Here is a 24,550-nt window from a genome sequence, read left to right on the forward strand (position 1 = left end):
TAGAGGTTTCAAACTCCCATCTGCAAAAAAGTGGGGTTTTGTATATTTGCCAGAAGAAAGAATTTCGAATGTGTGTTTTTTTTTTCAGATATGGTCGTATCGACACAATGGTCCTAGATTATCGGGAGAGGTCTCATTCGACTGAAAAACAAAAGTTCTAGTACCCTTTTTGAGTGTCAAAAAGATTGGATGGCAACTAGCCCTCTCCCACGCTCCGTTTTTCCCCAAAGTCAATCGATCAAAATTTTGAGATAGCCATTTTGTTCAGCATAGTTGAAAGGTTCAGTCACTACTTTTGGAGATAACATGACCCCTCCTCTCCCACAGCCCCTGGGGAACGGTCTAAGTCATAAAATTGTGGTGCCCTTTTTAAGTGACCAAAAAGATTGGAGGGCAACTAGCCCCCTTTCATGCTCCTTTTTTCCCCAAAGTCAACCGATCAAAATTTTGAGATAGCGTCCTCGTGTAGCATTTTCCGAGAGGTGGACTTTCCAGAGAAATTTTACACTGGGGCAATTTGGCAGAACTGGGGCAATTTGGCCTGGGAAATTTTACACTGGGGCATTTTGGCAGAATTCCTATAAGAAATTCTTTTTATTTATATTACTTTCTCTTTGCCGAAAAAATTTTACATATGGAGATGTTGAGGGGAATTGCCCGAGGGAAATTTTCAACGGGTTGGAATTGCCTAGAAGATCTTTCCATGGAGAGAATTTTTTACAGGAGAAATTCTCCATGGGGGGATTTCTGGCGGGATAAATTCTCCAGGGAGAATTTTTTTCGAGAGCAACTTCTACCAGGGAGGAAGGGACGCGGGAAAAATTTTCCCCATAGATGTGATTTCCGGCATGACTTTAAAAACAGTAAGAAATTAAATTTTTTCAAATGAAAATGTGATAAGAAAAATTCTTACGGAATCGTCCGTAAGACATTTTTGGGGGAACTTAAAGCGAGAATTGAATTATCTGGGGGGGATTTTCCTGGTGGGAGGAGTATTTTACGTGGGAGGAACTTTCCATGGGGGCCTGATTTCCCGGCATTGTTTAAAAAAGATCGGAAAGTAATTAAAAAAACAAGTTTTTTCAACTGAAAGTAAGGGGCAAAAATCAAAACTTGAAACGAACAGAAACTATTACGTAACTATTTCCTGAATATTTAACTCTTAACGCTAAAGTTAGACTTTTGATCCCAATTCTTAAAAACGACCCCTGAAACCCAAGGGCAGTTTAATTAGAACAATGAGATGTTTTTTGATGATACGAAAAAACTTAACGTGGTGAGCGAGATGTTGAGGAGGGGCAACCCCACTCATATACGTAATACTTTCTGATCGTTCAAGTTTTAATGCGGCTCCTTACTTTCAGATGAAAAAACGTGTTTTTTTTTATTTAATATAAAGAACAGCTTTCACTTAATTCCCAACAAATTATTTCCTACCCCAGGAAAAACACCAAAGAAGGGTATCGAGAGAAAATTTCCATTGCCTTTCAATAATATGGTGGGCGTGTTACTGAACCCTGTTCAACTCAACACATTTAAGTGAATCCCTGTTTAATTCATTGACCCTTATTTAACTCAACTCCCCATTCAACGCGATCCTCAGTTAACTAAACCCCCATTTAACCCGACCATATCTGACTCAATGTTCAGTCAGCCCGTTTGTTGCCATTATGAGATTAAATTGTTTTTGGTATTTGCCTAGAAAAGTAACTGGAGAGAAGGAATATGTTAAGAGAACAATTCTTACTTCATAATATGCAGAATAATCACTATTAACACATTTTTCATGCAGCCCCGCAGTACTTTACCCCCCCCCCCCCGCTATACGCAAATATATAGCCCAAATTAAGCATTTGCTTTCTATTCTCCCAAGTCGTCCCAGTTATTTCAACCCGTGTACCTGTAAATTAAATCAACTGTGATGAAACAAAAACTGGAAAAACAAGTTGCGGGCGGCAGAATGCGTTGAAAATATATATAATTTGGGCTATATATTTGCATATTAGGGGGGGGGGTAAAGTATAGTGAGGTTGTATTCAAAATGTGTTAACAATGATTATTCTGCATAGTTGAAGGAAGAATTTTTTTTCTTAATATGATTCCTTCTCTCCAGTTAGTTCTCTAGGCAAATACTGTGTTTTCGAACCCCGGGCTTGAAAAGTTTCGCAAATTTCAAACATATATGACAGAAGGATAAATGCTGTTTTCTAGAGGGGATGGAGATTAATAGTTCTGCATTAAAGTAGCATAAAACACTTACATAAGAATTAGCAAATGAATAAAGTGCATTTCATTCAAGTCAGTTTTTTCCACTCCCGACAAAACGGGTTGAGTTACATTTTCTAAGTACATTGTTGATTTAATTTAAGGAGGGTTGGATTAAAACGGGATTTGAGTTACAAGGGGGTTGAATGGAGTGAGGACTGAGTTGGGTGGGATTGACTTGAGTAGGGGTTGTGTTAAAGGGAGATGGAATTGCACAAAGGTTCAGTTGAGCGAGAGCGAGAAGTTCGTGTGTCTGGGCTAAACATTATTGTTTGAAAACATTGTTAAATTTATTCTCTGTCTTTTTCTTTAGTTTTGATGCTATTTCAGAAGGCCATGGCTTCAATAAAAGATTTAAAAGAAGCCATCTTGTTCATCCTAGAATTTCTTCACTCTAAAAGTAGCTAAATCTTTAAATTTCGATGGAGCATCTCCATGACTTCCTGTTCGAAAAATTTCCTAATACTTTCCGATTCGAAAAAGCGAATACGCCGCAAAAACGTTTGCACTAGAATAAATTAGGACCGTGCGGTATGTAATCTTACGAAAAAATTGATGTGTAACGAGGGCAGAGTAGACTCAAGGTCGACTTAGAATTTTATGTTACCTCAGTTCATGTTACGTTATGGAAGGGTCAATGGAGTAGCAACAAAATGGAATCTTTGGAATAGCAATTTTTATGTTTGGAAAATAAGTTTTATGTACTTTTCCTAGATGGCCTTTTGCGCTTGATCATAGCTTGAATCTCCATTCCACACTTTTAATTTCAATGATTATGACGGTTTGATGGATTTTTATGATAGCCTAGTGTGAAAAATTATATTGAATGTTATGTAACTTCATCACTTGACAGAAAAAAAGAAAATCCTGTAGTGGCTTCTATGTAGTAGCGTAAAAGTTACTTTACTGTTAAAAAATAATTTTTGCTAGAAAGTTTCTTTAAAAAACATTCACTCTTTAGCTATGCTGATGTTTTCCAGGAAAATATTTCTAATATATTTCCTATCTGTGTTAAAACTACATTTATCAAATTAGAAGAACTTCATGAAGTGTTGCTTCACACGTGTTTTGCCAGATTTAAAATTTTAAGTGCTTTGGGAAAGACAGGACAGTCAGCATTGTAACGTCATCATTGGCGGTTATGTTTGAGTGAAATTTACAGTCTTAATTGTTTTTGAGTGAGGACATTTTTAATAAAAAAAAAAAAAAAAATCTTTTGTTTTGGAGTCATTGTCTAGGGCTGGGGACAAATGTTTTCTTGCTTCTATTCTCCTCTGCATTTTTCTCTTTTGATCATTTCTACCAACGCTGGTCGCAGCAAAGGCTTTGGGTATTTGGAGCAAGAACTATGCGTAATAATCGCCTTGCCGTCTCCTACATTAATTTTTCTGGGTTGTATACTATTGTGCAGGGTTTCTAGAAGTTAATTGGGATTGAAAAACTGTTTTTATTTAAAATTTATTTATATATATGCAGAGTAGTTTGTAGTTAGTTTTAGAGTTAGTGAACTAGTTTCACCACATAGTTCACCGAACCTTTACGAGTAATCCATATTTATTCATGATAGAGCCCACATTTGAAGGGAAAGGACGTCGCAAGAACTGCAAGCAATAGGGAATTTATACAAAGATTATGAAATTCTAAGTAAAAATATGATTTGTCCCTGGTGATGATATTATAAAATTTATTAGATAGTGTATTAAAGAAATACTAAATACGCTCGGAAAAACTTTATTTATAGATTATAAAGGAAAACGAACTTGTAGCGCAAATTTCCTCAAAAGAGAAGAAGAAAAAGGGCGGAATTGATGCGTAAAGGTTCTTTATGACCTTGTTAAGGTTGATTTTTGTTGACTAGAACACCCAGCATATTATCTGTGTAAATAGAGTATATCCAAATTCATCACGCTTTATCAGAAGCTACAACATCCCAATAAGGAGAAAATAACTTCTGCTCTCTCATCTAGATAGGTGCCATTCTATGGGCTTAAATATTCAAATCAATCGGTTAATCAACCCAAGTATTGATAATTTTGTAGAATATTAGGAGTCTTTGTGGGTCGACTTGTCTGGATACAAAAGAACATTAATACAGTGTCTTAAATTTTTTTATGCATCATTGACTCATTTCAGCTCATGGATTAATGCACTTGGCCCAAATGATGCACTTGCTCTTGTTTTCCTTTCATGAGCGCAACTTTGTATGTAGGTGTTTGTTCACAAATCCTTCTTTGAGACTAAAAAGAAAAAAATAGTCAGAAAAGAGAATAGAGAGGGAGGGAAATAAATGAAAGTACAAAAGACATATTTAGACTATAAAAATATTATGCTAGAAGATGTTCTTTATAATAGCTTGCTACCATAAAACGGATTTGATAGGAACCAACAGCGTAAACTGAAACCCAAAACCAATAAGGTAGTTGCCAAACTGGAATTACTAACTTTTATTAAGCTAATCAACGTGACAACAGAACGACAATCTGCTGGTCTCAAAAGGAATCTTGGTGGCCTACGGCTAAGCAAAGAAGGATGTTGTTGCTTTAAATGGGGAGGGGAAGGATTTATTTTTATGCTGACTATTGCTTTGTTTATCAGCCTACTATGTTCTTTTAAATATCGGGGCAGAAGAATTTGAATTTGCTAAGCATTTTTAACTAAACTGAAGTATGTATTTAATAATTAAGAAGGAAAACAGCCAGAGATTCACTCCTTAAATAAAACGGCAGGTATTTAGCTTCGTGATCGAAAGCAAAATATCTGCAAATCTTCATACATTCGATGACTTAGTTTTCCTTTTTGAGAACTTTCTCGGAACATGGGACATTTTCAAATTGCTGCTAAAGGTCAGTTCAGGCCATAGAGAACTCTTACTCCTCCCCCTGAATTTTTTAAAATGCCTCCTCACTTTGACATATTGAAATATTTTGGTTAGTAATATTTATAATAGGAGTTAATGAAATATTTGGTTAATAGGACTTAATTCAGTGGCAATAACAAAACGAAAAAGGTGAAAAAGCCTTGGTGGAAATAAAACCTTGCATGCATTTGATTCCTTTTTTTAAGGGTATTAATGATGAAAAAATATTATTCTTTGTCTTAGTATAAGACTTTGTTATATTCGTTGTTTCGGTTCTGATAATAAAAGCATATTTCACGCACTTTTGACGCGCAAGGAGTTTGATCTATCAGAGAACATTTCTATCTAAAAAAAAAATCACTGCGAAACGTTAAATTAAGACCTGCAATGAGAAGGAATAAAATCATAAATAAGAAACTTAAAACAAATAGATAGACGGAAAGCATGAAATCAGAAACAAATAGATACTAAAGCGAACAGAAATTAAGCAAAGGTAACACTCAGTCTAGCCCCCACAAAACCCCTATTAAGGATATAATCCTTTGTGCTTTATTGAAACTAGAAAAAAATGCTTAAAAAATTACCAATCGATCCTTTATAAGCAATCCAGATTTTCTACCACCCGTATTTTTTGGATATAGCTTTTAATTTGGGCTCCTGGTGTTTTAGGTTTTTTTTTTAAACATATGTTGAAATGATAAATTTGCAAAGCTTCAAGAAAGAACCAGAAAACAAATTACTAGGCAGAAAAGTTTTATTTTGAAGTGCCTACATTGAGTTTTTGCGGGTTAAAAATTCCTCGACTACAGAACAACTTAGGGGAAAATCAATCGCTTCTTGTGAATTATGGTCTCAAACGTGCTTTGATTTCGGACTTCTATAAAACATTATTAGCCTCAGATTTGTAATTAACAGTTTCAATAATCCTTATGTACCAGTTTTGGTGGAAAAAGAAGCATTGCTATTGAAACATGTCCTTAATACGTTTTGATTTGTACTTCTATATAGAAATAGTAGCCTAAGATTTGTAGCTTAGATTGCTTTTCTTGAAGTCTCTCATGCTGTGATCTCATTACGAAGCTGAAGAAGGGTTCAAAAGAGACACATGACTATATGTGCGAAGGTGGGACAAATGTATATAATGAGGCAGGGATAAAAGAGTTCCGTTTTGAGTCTTCCAATCATGCATCGGACTTATGAAATGTGTATAACATTCTTCGATGTCAACTTTAGGGTGAATCAAAGAATACTCAGGAAATATGACCGTGGTGTGTTCCCATTTGTCATACTCCAATCTTTTCCTCCATTATAGATGAACTTCTTTTAGGATTTTTCGAAAACTCACTAAATAGTTTCAGAGAGCCTATGTTTCGAAAGACCTGCAATAAACATGTATGTACGAAGGGGGGGGGGGGGTGTGAAAATCCTTGCGTGAATTCTATTCCAATAAATGTTATATTTCTACCGTTTGTAAAATGTGTGTTTCAGTGTTCTTGACTTTGGATATATATATATATATATATATATATATATATATATATATATATATATATATATATATATATATATATATATATATATATATATATATATATATATATTGTCAATACTAGCCTCAAAAACCTCACCCCAAACAAACATCAATAAACCTTTGACATAATTTAAGCACCATTTTTCAAGAACATAATTAGTGTTTTTGCTTAGGACAACTTTAAGCACGATCTTTAAGATTTAACATTTCAGCATTTGGACTATTCCCTAAATTATGGATGAATCATATCGAGTTTAAAAAGATACAATTTATATGTTGTATAGGGGACGCACCCCAAATCGTATTGATCAATATCATTGTTTGAAATTACTTCCAAGACTTTAATTTCCATAAGCTGCAACAAGTCAAACATTTTTGGGATTATTAAGAATGGTGTTAGTTGTGGGTACTTAATTTTTCTGATTTCGGACGTCTATACTGCAATTGCAGCCACATATTTTGTAAATAGAAAGATCATAAATACTAACCTTGTTGGAAATCAAACATCGTTGGGCCGTCCAATCATAAGGATCCAAAATCCTTGTATGACTGTGATTTTAACAAGGCGTAACTTGTGCACCGTTTCCGAAATATGTGCTTGACATCTTTTAATTTGAACTCAATACCCCATACCAAGTCCTTTTTTCTTAACCTTCAAAAAACCACTTTTTTTCTGCCAAACAGAGTTTTTGCATGGGAGTTCTCGGAATTAACGTTTATGCTCAATTTTGGGCATTTTTCTATATGCCAAGGCACTACGTTTATTATTTAGACTGTGTATTCTGTTTCTAACACAATTCTATACACTCATTTCTAAGATTTAATCCAAATTTTTCTCAAAACCATATTTTTAGAACGAACGAGTTAAATTTTGAGTATACATTTTAAAAAATTGTGTGCACTTCCTTCAAAAATTTATTCATATAAACATAATTTAATTGATCAAAACCTATCTCGGCTTTGTTGCTGCAAAATTGTATTCTTAACTGAAAAATTAAACTGAAGTTTTTATCAATATATATTTTTCAATGGGAAATTTAAAAAAGCCCCCCCCCCCCCCCACATTTTCGCTTGTGGTGCAGCGATACCGTCTGCATATCATAGTAGCCCATACCTCTTCATCGACTTGCCTTAATATTTCAACTACATATCAGATTCGACCAGGGTTTGGTTGAGTCATATGTTTGGCTTATTGAAAAACGGGAAAACAGCTCCGTATAATCAAAATTACAAAGAAAACTTGAGGTTAGAGCAATTATGTCAGATTTGAATTTTTCAGATTTGCATTTTGCATAACATACCATATACCACACATAACAACATACACGTACCCATGCATTATGCAAAAAGCCAGAGAAAAGCCTAACAACGATAGTTAAAACCTTAACAACAATGGATCCTAGATATTAGGACTGGCAATTTATCCTCTACGCAGTTTCATTAATTTCTTTAGCCAAAAGTGGCACTCAAATAAACTATTTTCATGTTAACTTGAGAACATACACAATTTTATATTTTTGCTTTATCTATACGAAGTTGCACACAAATATTTAGTTAATGCAGCAGTTATAAATTCTAATTATGTACCTGAAGTCAGGGGCGTAATTTTCTATGGGGCAGGGGGGGGGGCAACTGTCCCTCCCCGACCTCGGTTTGCCCCTTCCCCTAGACTTGAGTTCCCCCCCCCCCCCAACTGAAATTAGTTTCTTCAAAAATCTTGTCAAAACTAAGATAAGCCTGCATAAGTCAAGCATCAACAGAAACGGATCAGTTTTCTTTAGTGTATTTTATATGCACATGTATTATAGTACTTTATAGTACTATAAAGTATCTTTATAGTACTTTCGTGGTACCAAATGGCTCATTTTTTAGTTTTTACTGTCTTTTGGGAAAATTGGCTCCAACTTTGCCCCCCCCCCCCCCAGGATATGTCCTTTGCATTGTGAGCAGGACGTCCCCAGGTTATGTTGCACATCTTTTAGATTGCGTTGGAAATCCAACTAGAACGGTTAAAAATAATCACCCACTTTTAATATTTGGTGACGATTGTAAACTTGATACGATGAAATAAGAGCAAAAGGATTCTGCAGCTACTTTTCAAAACCTTTTAAAGCCTCGTGGTCCAAAAGCAGAAAATAGTGCACCAACTCACGTATAGTAGAACACGGCTACTGTTTGATAACTCTTTATTTTGACGTCTACGGCCAAGGATAAAAATTGTTATTCAGGAACGTAAGTGGATATGGGGAGGGGAGTCTTCAGAATGGCGCCACCTTACTGTAATCTCAAAAACCCTACCACTTTTCGCATGATTTCTCGGATTCCATGTAATTTCCATATTTTGAGCTTTGCTTTCGAAGTTGTTCCCTCCACAAAAAAAGGATCTTGCGTGCATGTCCAATATTATTAACTGATACGCTATATTTGATCATTTTTGTGCTATAGTTGCCCTTGAACCTGTTCAACGTAACCCCTCGAATAAGATGAGATAACCTCAATAAAAAATATAGGCTTTGAATGATGAGACTACGACTAGGACAGAACAGCTTTTGATAAATACAGAGAAACAGGAAATCATAGTAGTATCGTGAATGATAAATTTTGAACATTGGTTTAAGCATAATATTCAAGCATTTTTGTTTGGCTTGGGCAACAGATGTAAAAAAAAAAATACGAGAGTCTTTCAAACTGCAGTGTTATTAGAGTCTTATTAATTGCAATTAAGGAAATAGCGTCACAACATGAGCATGCTGCACAAAGACCGCAAGGCCTTTATTGACAGCACGGCATGCGAGCTTCAAGAGGCCGCTAACAAAATGGACATAAGAGCCACATACAAGATCCTTCGTGGGCTAAGACGTATCTCCAAAACACTAATGGTGAGAAAATTAACGACCAATCATAGTGCCTCCGCCAGTGGGAAGACCATTTCGGGAAACTACTAAACTCAGAGCCACCTGATCAAATCGACGACCAGATTACTGCTGCTATGGCCAATGTTACACCTGCCCCCGATGGGACTGTATCTACAGTAGAAGGAATTTAACCTGCAACCCAAAAGCTGAAGAATAACAAAGCGCCGGGAAAATGTGGCCAGACGTCGAAAATCCTAAAGAATGGCGGTCCATCCATGATCCTCTGGCTGGAAATCCTGTAAGTATTGTATGGCGTTCTGAAATGATCCCATTAGACTGGAAGACAGGCCTACTTGTGCCAGTCTATAAGAGGGAAGGAAGCAAAGCAGAACGTTTCAACTATCGTGGCATAATTCTGCTATTGGGGCCCGGCAAACTCTTCGCCATGCTACTCCTTAAGCGAACACAAGCTACCTTTCCCCTTCCGTCGCCCCCCAGCAGGCTGGGTTCCTTTCAGGCCGACTACTGAAGAAATCCACAGCTGGTAGAGAAAACTCTTGAATATAAGGCGTACATTCCCTTCGTTCATTCTCGGTCTGCCTTCGATACAGTCGATAGACAGTTACTGTGGGTAATACTTCAATCTGTTGGTGTGCCTAAGAAAACTGTCAATCTGTTCAAAGAGCAGTACAGTAACACCGTAAGTGTTGTCATTGTAAATGGTCAGCCTTACTCATGTTTTCAAGTGCTCGAGCTCAAAATTGCACTGGAAACAAGCGTCTGCTGCAGAAAAACTTGGTTTAAAAGTAAACTGGTCTATGACTAAAATAATGCCTGTGGGCAAGACATCATCTAGCCCCCTCCCCGGACATCTATAGAAGCGTGTGGCCAGAATGCTAAGATAGTCAAACAGTTCATCAATCTTGCTTCAATCTACTCAAATAGAAACCTAAACGGAGAGACATCAGCAAGGGCGGGAAAGACGAATGCCGTCTTTTGAGAAAAATATTTCACAACCCTAGATCAGCCGCCTCACAGAAGCACGAATTTACTCTGCCTCGGTAGCTAGCATTATGCTGTACTCGTCTGAGACGTGGCCCATGGCTCAGACGATGAAGGTAGATGTAGTCCAGACAAGACACATCCACAATATCGAACGCGTTAGATGGTTTAACAGGGTACAGAACTCAGAGATCCTCAGGTCTTTTAAGTAACCACCCCTCTCTGAGCAGCTCGAGTCTCTCTCGCTGCGTTGGTGCGGTAATCTATTTTCCCTGTCAAACACCTACCCGTCACATCTTTGACTTTGATCCAACTGCAATTGGCTGAAAACGCCCCAGAGGTAGACCACGCACTAGGTGGATCGACGTCATCCGCGGTCCACTAGCTACCAGGAACATCGACCCCAATGAAGTTCCAGCCCTCGCCCAGGACAGAAAACTCTGGAGACGACTAACAGCACTGACATCTGGCTTCCTCTACGCTGGCAACGATGCCGAGCAAGAGCTCTAAGTCAAGTCAAATCTTATTCAACTGGCAAATAAATTATTCAAACCTAAATCATATTGTAAAAGGAAATAGATTGTGTAAAACGTATAAAGGGGGCATTTGTTGAAAAAGAATGTATATTATGCTCTAATTTTAAACACATTCCAAACAGGTTTTACTGTAATTTTAAACCTGTTTAAGGAACTACAGAATTATTGTGGGCCGTTTTAAAATTTGATTAATTTTATATATTTAAAATAGCATAAAAAGCAGATTTCTTTATATGTAGATTAAGTTATATTAGTCTAAGTTAGAACAAATTTCGGTTGTAGACCCTTGCCTAAAATTTCCATTCACCAAAATGTACAGATTTCCAAGACTATCTAGTAGGAAGAGCAGAACTACAAAAAGTCGCGAAGCGGGCTTTCTACTACAAAAAACCCAGTTCTCTATTCCCAGAACTAATACATATATTCATATATTTATTATAAGCATAGTACGGAAATAACTTGAAAACATAAACTAAAATTCAAATAAATGGTTTATTGGCAAACGCAAACGAGAACATTTCTTTAAACCCTTATACAAATCAGAATACAAAAAAGAAACTATTACAGAAAGGGCACTAGACCGCTAGTCCGGCTTTTTGTCGGCATTTCTCCATTAAGGCTCTTAAGAGGAATTGTTTCCTAGAAAGAGAGCGAACATGTTTCAAAAATACTTCAATATCAATAACGTCTCTTCTCAAGGCTTCACCAAGATAATAAATGGCATCTTCTGTCGCCGAATCTTCTGCGCAAGCATTTAATAGCCTAAATTAAACAAAATAATCAGTTAAAGAATACAGATTTATCCGTTTAGTCGAGGAAGATTAGTATTTATTACACAGAGTTTACAAGGGATTAATTAAAAAAAAAACTTTCCGAAAAATAAGTTTTCCAAAGAAAAGTAAAGGACATTTTAAACTTAAGCTCAGCAGATACAAATACCTGTTAAAATTCAAACTCAAAACGACCAGAAATTACTATTAAAGAATAAATGAAACCCAAAACGAACAGAAATTAAAAGCGAAAAATGCTTAGATTGAATATGAAAATCAAGCTTAAAACGAAAAAAAAATATTTTGCTATTGAAGTATAAATGAAAATTAAAACGAACAGAAATTAAACAAACAATCAATGCAAACAAACATACAATAGATATTAATGTAAATTAATAAATAGATCTTAAAACGAGTGAAACTTAAATTGAACATGCAAATCAAGCTTGAAACGGAACAAAAATCACTACAAACAAGAGTTTGTGTATCGCCTGCTTCTCTCACAGCAAAAGTTTAAAACTTATTGCGTCATTGGCGTTCTACTGAAAACCGATTTTATTACAAAAATTTTCTTTTGCTTTTAATATTGAAAATAAACATTAAAATTATAGTTAAATTTTGAATTTTTGAGCTTTCAGCAATTAATATAATCCTTCATCAAATATTCAGTTTAATTTATTAATTCTTTCTAAACTTGTTCAAGACGAATATAGTTTCACTACGAACAAGAGTTTGGATACTGCCCCCTTCCTTAACTGTAAATAAAAACCAAAATCCTACTGCGTCATTGGTGCTTAACTGAAAACGAATTATATTATTCGTTTATTACAGTGAAATAAATTCTTGAACTGATGGATCTTTCAACAATTAATATCATTATACATCAAATATTCAATTTGATGTTGTCTATACTTTCCAAGACTGTTCAAGACCCATATAGTGAAACAGTTCGTGTTAACGAACTATAAGTAAGGAGCGACCCGGCTCAATAGTAACCGAACTCTAAAAAACGGAATTTTGAAACCAATAGATATATCAAAAGAATCAGATTTTGATGCTGATTTCAAATATATAAGTTTCATCAGTGTAGTTCTACTCATCAGAAGTTACGCGCCTGAGAAAATTTGCCTGATTTTTGAAAAAAGGGGGAAACACCCCCTAAAAAATATAGAACCTTAATAAAAATCACACCATCAGATTCAGCGTATCAAAGGACCCAATTGTACAGGTTTCAAGCTCCTATCTGCAAAAATGCGGAATTTTGATTTTTTGCCAGAAGAAAGATCACGGATGCGTGTTTATTTGTTGTTTTTTCCCCAGGGGTGATCATATTGACCCAGTGGTCCTAGAATATCGTGGGAGGGCTCATTCGAACAAAAATTAAGTTCTAGTGCCATTTTTAAGTGACCAAAAAAAAATGGAGGGCAACTAGGCCCCCTCCCACGCTCATTTTTTCCCAAAGTCACCTGATCAAAATTTTGAGATAGCCATTTTGTTCAGCATGGTCGAAAATATAATAACTATGTCTTTTAGGATGAGTTAATCCCCCAAATACTCCATAACTGAAATCCCCCATAACTGAAAGTAGGGAGCGACATTAAAACTTAAAATGAACAGAAATTATTCCGTATATGAAAGGGACTGTCCCCTCCTCAACGCCTCGCTCTTTCCGCTAAAGTTTGACTCTTTCTCACAACTCTATTTTTTTTAAATAATAAAATTTTAGCGTAAAGAGTGAGGCGTTGAGGAAAGGACAGCCCCTTTCATATACAAAATAATTTCTGTTCATTTTAAGTTTTAATCTCGCTCCTTACTTTCAGTTAAAAAAACTTGTTTTTTTTTAAATTTAATTTTCAGGAAAGCGCCAATGAAGCAGTAGGTTTTAGACTTTTACAGTGAGAGAAGGAGGCGATACGCAAACTCTTGTTTGTAGAGATTTTTGTTCGTTCAAATTTGATTTGCATATCCAATTTAAGTTTCACTTATTTTAAGATTTATTTACTCATTTACATTAATGCCTTTTGTATGTTTGTTTGTATTGATAGTTTATTTGACTTATGTTTATCTTACGTTTCGCTTAAGCTTCCGTAGAAAAATTTTTGTTTTGTTTAGAGCTTGATTTTCATATTCAATCTAAGCATTACTCGTTTTAAGATCTATTTACTCATTTATATTTATGAGTTACTCAAATATTACTCATTTATATTTGTATGTTTTTTTACTATGATTGTTTATTTAATTTCTGTTCGTTTTGGGTTTCATTTATTTTTTAATAGTAATTTCTGGTCGTTTTGAGTTTGAATTTTAACAGGTATTTTTACCTGCTGAGCTGAAGTTTAAAATCCTTTACTTTTCTTTGAAAAACTTCTTTCTCAGAATTTTTTTTTAAATTAATTTTTGTTCGGTTTTGATTGCAAGAAGTTTCAACTTTTTAAAAATTCCTTATTTCAAAATCAAACTTTTTTCGAAAAATTACATGTTCATCAAAGTATCAAAACTGGTATCAAAGTAACAATATCAAAGTGAAAAAATGGGTTTGTTTAAACCTCGGAGTTCTTATCATCTGATGTTTAAACTATTTTGAACAAAATGGCTATCTCAAAATTTTTATCGGATGGGTTTGGGGAAAAAAGGGCGCTGGGGGGGGAGGGTCAATTTTCTTTCGGTATCTTTTGATTCTTTAAAAGTGAACTACAACTTTCTATTTTCAATCAAATGAGCCCTCTCTGAAGTTTATTTTTTTGCGAATGGTATCTAGTTCTCAATTTCAGGTCAACTAGACGAGGTATGAAACTAAATTAAACACTTCTATTTCTGTCCAGATTTTTAAGAGGGTGTATGTTGTTAAAAATAGCTGAAAAGTTTTCTCCAGCATACAAATAACAGGCCAAACTATAAATCTTTAAAAAAACGAAAAGATATAAAGTATTATTTTCTTTTTCTCTGAAAAGACTATGTCAATATAAAACGAACAGAAATTAATTGAAAAAACGTTTTCCACAAAAGAAGTTTTTCAAAGAAAAGTGAAGAACTCCATTAAACCAAAATTGATCAAAAATAAAATAAAATAATCTACCAAGCGTGAAACTACCACAAATCAGCATCGATAAATAAATGAAACCCAACACGAACAGAAATTACAATAGTTTACTGAGTCAAACTGAAAACGAGCAGAAATTAACCTGAGAAGGGTTGAAAACCCCTTTACCTTCCCAGTGCAAGAACATAATTTGCCCATTACTGAAAAAAAAAACACAAACAAATGTGGTTTGTCAGTTTAATATACAATATTCTTATTGAGTTATCAAAATGTTAATATTGTTTGATTTATGAAAGTCTTAAAATTAAAAACATTTATATTTTTTTCAGTAAAGTGCAAATTATGTTCTGGCCTTGGGAAGGCATAGGAGTTTTAAGCCCAACTTATGTTAATTTCTGCTTGTTTTGGGTTTGACTCGGTTATTTATTGTAATTTCTGTTCTTTTTGGGTTTCATTTATTTATCGATGCTGATTTGTGGTAGTTTCACGGTTGGTAGATTATTTAATTTTATTTTTGCTCATTTTTGTTTAATGGAGTTTTTTACTTTTCTTTGAAAAACTTATTTTGTGGAAAAAGTTTTTCAATTAATTAATGTCTAAAATAAGTCTTCGTCTAACAATATTATATAAATGAATGAGTAATATGAGATCATACTGTTGATAAAGAGGAGAAGTAGTGACAACGGCGTTGTCCACATCAATGCATCCTCCATCATGACCATGGCTGGAAACCAGCTTTTCAAGCTCCGATTCTTTCTCTGTCAATAATCCAATATTTCTATTTATATCTGCCTAAAAATCAAAACGTCTCACCGATAAAATATTAATCGAAAAAGTCTATATAATTAGCCTTACCCCATATTCATGATATTTACTAATATTCAGATTTAGCTATCACTAATGCCAATCAGAACTATTCATAGACTTAACAGTCATGAGAGAAATTTAATACAAAATCTGATTGGCTCAAATTAGCGTAAGCTCATCCTTAGTATTAGCAAAATCCCACTGTGAATAGACTTTTTGCAACCAATTTGTACAAATCCATCCAGGCTGAGTTTTAAAAGCGGCAATTTCATAGTTCGAACCATATTGACACTGAATGAAACATTATGATAACAATCATTTTCCAGGAGCTTACAAACACTCATAACAGTTAAAAAAAACTCATAGGAGTTTGAAATTTAAAATTCTATTTATTTCAAGCTGACCTTAAATTCTTCCATTGATAATTTTTCCCATAAAAAGGAAAGCAGAAGAAAACCTGCAAAAACAAAAAAAATATTTACAATTTACCTTATACAGACATGGACAGTTATATGACTATAATTTTGATATTTCAATTTAACATCCAGATTTTTTTCAGTGCGGAAGCAAAATATATAAAAGCAAATGAGAAAAATTTTAAGAGAAATAAACAAATCAACAATGAGAAAAGAACAAAACACATCTAAAATAGAACTTCTATAGGGAGAGGAAAAAAAAATTCCGAAAGAGAAACCGAATTAACCATTTCAAGGACACATATAGAAATTTTTCCAAGGAGGGAAGAGACATTTCTCCTCTTTAAAGTCTGATTGATAAAAAAGATATTTTAATTACTTCCAGAACTGTATTTGTTTGACTAATCACCGACAAACGCATGTCACTAGTGAAACATATCTTTCTCCTCTCTAATTACAAACATATTTTTCTCCTCTCAAAGATTACAAGGTTTGCTCTTTTTGAGTGTTTTTGGACTTTCAACCCAAGCCAGGTCAGGGAGGGGAGAAGAATCATGATTGAAGCAGTAGATGCAATCTATTAAAGAGCGAAGTCCAGCCCACAGTACCAGGTAATTTAAAAGCGTGTTTTGAAAAAAAAAAGTCAAATGAGAAAGAATTGCTATTTTAAGCTAATTCAGTAATGGTGGCTGTTATTTCCGTTAATCTTAACGGTAAATGTTTACTGCAAAAACAAACTTAAGAGAATTTCAAAAAATAGTCTTTAACTCCTCGAAAAGGGCGTCGAGTCGAAATAAAACCAGCACCATTAGAATCACTGTAGCTAAAAACTTCATATAGCAGAAATACAGTCCCCCATGTTGAACAATAGAGAAAATAATTTCTTGGCACGGGAAGCAGTGATGTGTCTCATTTTTCTTTTTTTTACTACTGGTGATCGTACCAAACCATAGGTCGTAGAATGTTGGGAGAGGGCTCTAATAAAAGAAATAGGCAGACCTAATACCTTTTGTAAGCAACAATAGATAGTATAACAAAAATACACAATTTTTGACAAATAAACAGATAGAGAAGAGAGGGATAAGAAAAAGAGAGGGAGAGATGGAGAATGAAAGAGAGAAAGAGAGAGGGAAAAAAAAGAAAGAGCGGCCGAGAGGAGGGAAGGGAATCATTTTATCAGACATTCTAGAAATTGCAGTTATATGGCATAAACTTGTGTATTTTCTTTATTCTTCTCTTATAGAGTATTTCAAATGTTCAGCGTATTTATTACTTGCATTACCAATTTAGCACCTGAATGCTTAGACGGTGATTTATTTTTTCGAAGGTTTTTGGCCTCGTCTATGCAGAAATTGCCATAACGAGAAAAACCCCGCATTTTTCATATTTTTCTATCATTGTGTTGAGCATTGGAGTCTGATAAGAGCCCTTGAGACCACCCAATAAACAATAAAAATCGAGCAAAACTAATTTTCAAGAATTCAAGCCCCAAGATCTTAAAATCAATAGATAAACCTGACATTGGAATGACTCTGGTAACAGTAAACTTCCTTTCTAAACTTCAAAATATTTCGAACTTGTCGTCCATTTTGCACGGTTTTAAATGTTTTTTAGAGCTCCTTCACACTACTGTTTTTGTATAAAATGTTTTTTCCCAAAGGGTACAAGAATATTATCATAATATTCTACAACATAATGCAATGAAATTACAATAAGTTTACCCAAATACCTGTTCCATTTCTATCCTTGCAAATATATTTTCGAGCGTATGTTTTCCCTGAGACAGCTCTTGACCTGTTCTTCGAAGGCTCTCCATTTCAGCCAAAGCTGCTGCAGACATCTCCCCAAGCTTACGACGTATTTTATCTTCAATCGCCGACAGAAGCGACGCCCTTACATGTTCTGGTTGAATTGTACCAGTTGACGACTGTTAGAGTATTAATAATAAGAGATTCAGTAAAGCCTTAGGACAAAGGAAAAAGAACAAAACCAGGTATAACAGGCAATCAAGATTATTAGTTTTTCTCCATCAAAGTATTTTATTTTACTCTGCTTTTTATAACGTGTTTTTTTTAATGTATATCATTGACACAGTTGTTAAAGGAAAATAGCGTAACTTAGGCTTGGTTAATACAGATAACTTCATTAATTATGTAGAGCCCATATAATTTTTGGCAAGCGCGCTGAGCATAAGCTCAAAGCACCCAAGCCCATGTAATCAGATGACAATTTCCTGATAAACTCTGTTAAGCGTACGCATTATCATTTAATTGCTTCAAAACGTTTTGACTCTCTTGTATCACGGAATTGCCTACCCTTATCTATTCTGTTCATTCATGTTCATATTTCTTGTTACAATAATATAGGAAGCATTGCTTTACTTTCATTTTTTATTGGAATATTTCTTCATCTATCAAAGTTCCTGAACTCTTTATGTGTTTATTCGGGATGTTCTTTTTCTATCAATTTCTTTTTTTAATCTTGACAATTACCTTCTCATAAATTATCTCGTTTCAAACTCAGTGCCAGTACCTGCGGAATTAAAAAATTACAATTTAAAAAAAACAAACTTTTCCAAAAGAAATACAAATTGAAAAAAATATTTCAACTTCGTTAGACTATCGAAATAATTTCACACTAACTGTAATAAAACAGGACCAGAATTTCAGCAACTTTACAAAATGAAATATTCTAACAATAGAGCCACATGAGGCGATGAGCCACGGCTTGCAAACTTAAAATATAATCCATTTCTACTGTAATGGCATCTACGTAACCTATTTTACAACCTCATCGACCTTCCTTGTGCTTGATATTTTAGGACTGTTTCCGCTATATGTTATGGATCAGAACTAAACAATGAGTAAATTTATTGTCGTACAAATAAAATGGCCATAAATTCTACTTGTATACTTTATTCAAAGTAACCTAGATCCAACAATCAATCAGTTGGACCAATATCAAACAATCAAACCAAGAGTTCGGGCAAATCAAGTATTTCGAAGATTTTACGAGACTTCGAAATCTCCGGATCATCGGCTCCATCTCCAAATAGGCAAGTAAAAAAGTATGCGCAAACAGTCCGAGAACTGAGAAAATTCTAATAAGGAATAGCATAATAAATTTAAGAAAGGCAAGCATAGATCTAAGAAGTGATTTGTTTGATTGTGGTATTGAAAATAACTTCAAACTAAGAACGATTTGAAACACAATTTAAAATGGTCAAAATATCGATCGTGGCCTGTTGATGCCTAGAGGAAGGCGGTTCTCAGAGATGAAACACATAGGAATACAAATCAACAGACTGTAAAACACCCTTCTAAAGACATTCTTTGAGGTTTTTTTTGCAAAAAATAGAACTGGAAGCTAAGTTTCTTTTGCAGGCATGATGAATTCAGTCAAAATATTAAACAGTAGAATTGCTCCTTTCATAAAAACATTTGGCAGGACATTACAAAATGACTTAGCCTCTTGTCATACTTCGAGATTAGTCCAGACTTTTAGCCTGTCAAATCATCAGATCTAAATCTTGTTGAAAACTTACGGCATATTCTCAATGACCATTTAGCTAAAAAGAATGGCACAACAAAAGAACAAACGATACAGTGCTATAGAAGCGTGGTTCCACGATGATGAAATCAAGACCGTGTGCACTACACAATGAAGCGCACGCCAAGCCGTGGGAGAAGAGGTCAAATTTGCTAAATAGTGACGTACTTCACTATAGTATACAGATTTATCAGTCTTTTTGAAATTTCTAGTGATTAAAAGCTAAGTTTCATGAAAAATTCGTTTCTTATTCATCTATTCCATAAAATTCAAGCAGTATAGTAGCAGATACTGTTATAGATGAATAAATGAATCTTCGAACGAACAGAAATTCGAATGAATAATTAAGTCAAATTTAAAACAAACAGACATAAATTAACACAAACAGGAGTAAAGGTACTTCGTACTAAATCTTCTAAAGGCCAGAGCATCATTTACACTTTACTGAAAACAATTTACTGAAAGCGTATTGTGCTGTATCATCAAAAAAAAAAAAATACACACGACAATTTCGACCCCAGCTGTACAATGCTTTGGTTATACCTTATTTTTTAGCTATGTCTACATTTTAGAATTTTTTTCCAAAAGTGATAAAAGACAGCAGCGGCCAGGTTTTTATATATATGCACAATTTCTGCTTAATTTACGACCGTGGACAAAAAAAAAGTGAATGTCGCGTCGGTTCAGCGTTACAGACTCCATTGTGTCTCTCATTAAGCGTCGGACGGAGTTCTCTAAAGTCAGTTGAGTCCAGAAGCCTTGCCATTGTGATTCGTCTTTAACTGTCAGTGTGTATGTGTATAGTACTGAAGTTTTTGTTCATTCCTCGTTTATTTATTTACTCCATTTGTGGTCTTGTACCGTTTTTCAATTGGGCAATAAAATTATCTATCTACCTATCTATCTAATTTCCATTTCAAACAGCGTATTTTTTAACTGTCATTATATCAACAAAAGTACATAAAAAAAAAAAAAATCACCTTAGAGTTCCTGTGCCCAAGGACCCTAGGATACATTATGGCCTAATTACGGCAGAAATTTCAAACTAATAAAAGACAAACGGTTTTAACTAGTTTTTAAGCCCTCTTCTCTCCTTTAACAAACGTGGGATCCTTTCCACCCGAGACCAATCCCTAGAAGTTTCAAGTCACTGGACACCAGTTTAAAGCATATGCAAAAACAATTGGCAATTTACATAACTTACAGCCATTATTCTGAGCAATCTAGTCCTTCCAAAATTTTGATCAAATGTCGGGGGAGGGAGGACATTCCAGGTGGCCCAAGTAATAAAAAAGGCACAGGAGGGAGCTGGGTGCTTGCCAATCACTTTAAACACTTAGAAAGGGCAATAGGACTTTCAACAATAGAATGGTGTCAGTCAAAAGTTTTTACGACAACCCCATTCGATGTGGCCCGGGAAAAAGTTTTATTATTATTAAATTTTCGCTAAAAATTTTTTATTATCTAAGGCAGCTCAAACAGGAAAACTTCATACACTTTGTGCTATTTTGTAGATACCGTTACTACACTCTAAATTCAGCCATGCTTAACAATATTGTACTGACAGTAGCAAGTCCTAAAACACTGCCCTCTTCACCATAAAATGTGCATGTTAATTTGTTGTATTTGGAGGCCTTTCTATAAAAATTTAAGCGACGCACATTTAATATAGAAAATATATGTTAAGTAGCTATAAAAGATGGCTTTACTGAAATGTTCATTCACTAAGTTTCTCGAAATACATCTTTTAAGCCAAGGAAGGTAGTGTATTACTTAGTGTATTTTTTCCATTCTCTTCAACCAATTTAGTCAAGCTAGTTTTCCTTTAAGACAACAATGTTCATCAATTTTTCATCTGTGGATGTTTCTTGAAAATTTTTGTCTGTAACACAAAGATTCTTTCCCAAGGTAACGTACAAGAATTTGGCTTCTATGTAAGCCAATGACAACTACTCTGATGTCTTTACCGTATTCCTAACGTTCATCTCCGAACTGTCTTAAAAATAAGGATATCTGCGATGGTTGTTTGGTTCAGGGCTACTTGCCACTTCAGTGATTTTAGTTATAAAACATGAAATATATATATTAACTTGAAAACGTGTTCAAGAAACAAGCTCAAGAGGTGATTTCATCCTCTCGGGACATTAACCCATCTTCAAGTTATGATCATTGTATCCAAATACATCTTTTTCAATAGAAAAACTAGCACTTAAAGGCTATCAATTAAATCAAGTCCAGTTTGTCTCAAGAACTTTGTACACGAATAACCTTTGCGTAAAAGCACAGAGTAACCCTCATAAATCGCCCAAGAAAAAAAGACATTACAAACGTCTAGTAAAAAAAAAATAATCAGCGAGAGAATAAGAAAACTGTCTAGCAAGAGAATAAAAAGTCATGGTTGCAGTGATTCTCAGGGATTTGGTTATTCATACTGTACGAATAACCAAATCCTGAGAATGTACGAATCGTACATTCTCAAAAACACCAGTGACAACATACCCCGATGACTCTATATCTGTGCGACAAATTTGCAAAAATATTTTGGGAAATTTTATGGGGGGGGGGGGTAGGAATTAAAACGTATGTTTAATGTCATATTATAACAAAAAACCATATTAACTTTTTAGTTTCACTGCCTAAATTAAACAATTATCCTTTTTATAAAGGTTTATTGTGTATACGCGTAAAGAAACGAGCAAAAATTAATTTAAAAAAACGGTAATGCTAATCTCACAGAAGTACAGTTCGAAGTTAAAACTTGAAACAAACAATTTTTACTGCTTCGCAGATTACGTAAAATAAATCTACAAAACTAGCTTAAATTTTTTCCAAGAGCAGCAGAATTACAAAAAATAGCCCTTTACTGAAACCTTAGCTTGCTCGAGTTTTTAAAGAATTATAATTGTATGCTAAAAGTTATCAATATCATTGCCAGTGAAAGGCTATTGAGAGACTTATAAATCAGTCTTTAATGTTCTGTAGACTACTTTTGATATATTCTCCTCAGTAGTAAGAGTACAATGCATTGAAAACTTACATTCAGACTTACACCTTAGGCATAGATATGTGTGTAAGTTTACAATGCATTGGACGGTTACCAGGGTCATTTGCAAAGAGGTAACGTTTATATAGAAGGTATAGCAAATTGAAATATCATGTGGACTTTGCTTGAAGGTATATACTTTGCGTACGTGCCCGTACCAAACAGGTTGGTTATAATCTGTTCTGCTTCAAGTTTTTTCTGGCACAATTAACTGAATTTCTATTTCATTATAAACAATTTGTTTTTTTTGAATTTAGGTCCGTGTCTGAACCACATCTGTATGTTTTTAGTTTTATTTAAATTAAATATTAGTAAGAGAATTGAATTCAAAGAGAATAGTTGTTATTTGCAAGGATATTAGTAGAGGAAAAAAATGAGGGGTGCATTTACATTATTGGAGATTAATGATGGAGCTAACAACAGTGATGTAATTACTTCTTTAGTTTACGAGATTTGCGAATTTTTTGCGAAGAGGTATTAGCGTAAAGGTATTGCAACGGTTAAGAATGTAAGGTATGAAATTTGCCCATTGTTAGCATTATTTCATTGTACTTTCCAGGATTTGTCGAACTTTCTCTTTGGCGACTCAATTTTACACGTGGAGATCTCCCAGCGGAATTGTACGGGGAAATCTTCCGCCGGGTTGGCACCGTCGGGGGGGGATTTTCTGTGGGAGATGGGGTATTTTCTGCAGAAGACAGGCCCCGCGGGGGACTTTTCCTGGGGAGCTGATTTCTGGTGGGCGGGTCAGAGTCCCAGGACAAAGTTACCGGGGCGGGGCGATTTCGCCAATGATTTGAAAAACAATCACGTACTAATATAAAAAACAAACCTTTCTCAAGTGAAAGTAGGCTTAGGAGAATATCCCAGGCCTAATTGTGCGCCTGAAATTTTCCTGGGGAAATTTTAAGTGAAAACAGAATTTTTAAGGGGAATTTCCGGGGGTGGGGACTTTCAAAGGGGGGAGGGGACTTACCATGGAGGTATTTTTCGTGGGAGTATTTTTCATGGAAGAGGGGGGGGGGATTTCACGGCATTATCTGAAAAACTATCTGAAATCTAATAAAAAGTTTTTTCAACTGGTATTAAAGAGCAAGATTAAAGCCTGATACGAACAGAAATCATTCCTTATATGAGGGGCGACCCCCTCCTCAATACCTATATTTTTACGATAATGTGTGACACCCAATTTAATTAAGAACGACTCGCCTGAAACACAGGGCCCTGAAATTAGATTAACAAGCATTTTCGAACTACGAATGTTGCTCCTTAATTTTAGTTGAAAAAATTGCTATGTATTTAATAGATTAACGGTTAACCAAAATATTCTAATTATGATGATAATTAAAAATTGTTTTCCTTTAAGTTTTTGACAAAAACTTTTGCATTTTTCTGTTAACCAAATGGAAAAGGAGGAAAAAATCCGTCGTCAAAATAATACCAAGAGAGCGTACATACATAGAGGTCGATGGGACTTTAGGTTTTAATTGACAATAGCTCAATTAATGTCGACTTAGTGTTTTACCCTTGGCAGCAGGGTTGAATGAAATTTTGCACGCTCCTGTTACCGCATAGATTAATCCCACTTGTTTATGGACTAGCAACACGGGTTTTGACAAAGAGAGAAATTGCATTATAGTATAATTAGACGAAAGATATACTTTTTTCAATTGTATTCCCTGATTAAGAGAGTTTTACGATGTTAAAAAACAAACTATTTCATCGCATGGAAAGTAAGGGGGTGGGAGGGGGCAATTCTTTGTGCAGACTAATTTTTTCTTCTGTAAAAAAGGGGGGTTTCCTGGGGTGAGGTTTGCAGGGGGAAATTTTACCAGTTTTTTTTTTTCCGAAAACGTGAGTTAACTTTTAAATTAAATTT

General features: G+C 34.8%; 1 protein-coding gene across 2 annotated transcripts in view; it reads right to left on the reverse strand.

Moving 5' to 3' along the window:
• Positions 1–11,524: 11,524 nt before the first annotated feature.
• TSG101 (tumor susceptibility gene 101) overlaps positions 11,525–24,550 on the reverse strand; it is a 49,827-nt gene continuing 36,801 nt past the window's right edge. For both annotated transcript variants that reach the window (XM_089088855.1, XM_089088854.1), the window contains exons 7-9: positions 17,809–18,006; positions 15,512–15,648; positions 11,525–11,808 (exon numbers count right to left, since the gene is read on the reverse strand). In XM_089088855.1, coding sequence (XP_088944981.1) covers positions 11,622–11,808; positions 15,512–15,648; positions 17,809–18,006 — 522 coding nt within the window. In that variant the 3' untranslated portion in view covers positions 11,525–11,621. The remainder of the gene's footprint in view (positions 11,809–15,511; positions 15,649–17,808; positions 18,007–24,550) is intronic.

The sequence above is a fragment of the Artemia sp. Qi Xiang Cuo genome, chromosome 5, assembly GCF_049724085.1.
Source record: "Artemia sp. Qi Xiang Cuo chromosome 5, ASM4972408v1, whole genome shotgun sequence".
Classification (NCBI taxonomy): domain Eukaryota; kingdom Metazoa; phylum Arthropoda; class Branchiopoda; order Anostraca; family Artemiidae; genus Artemia; species Artemia sp. Qi Xiang Cuo.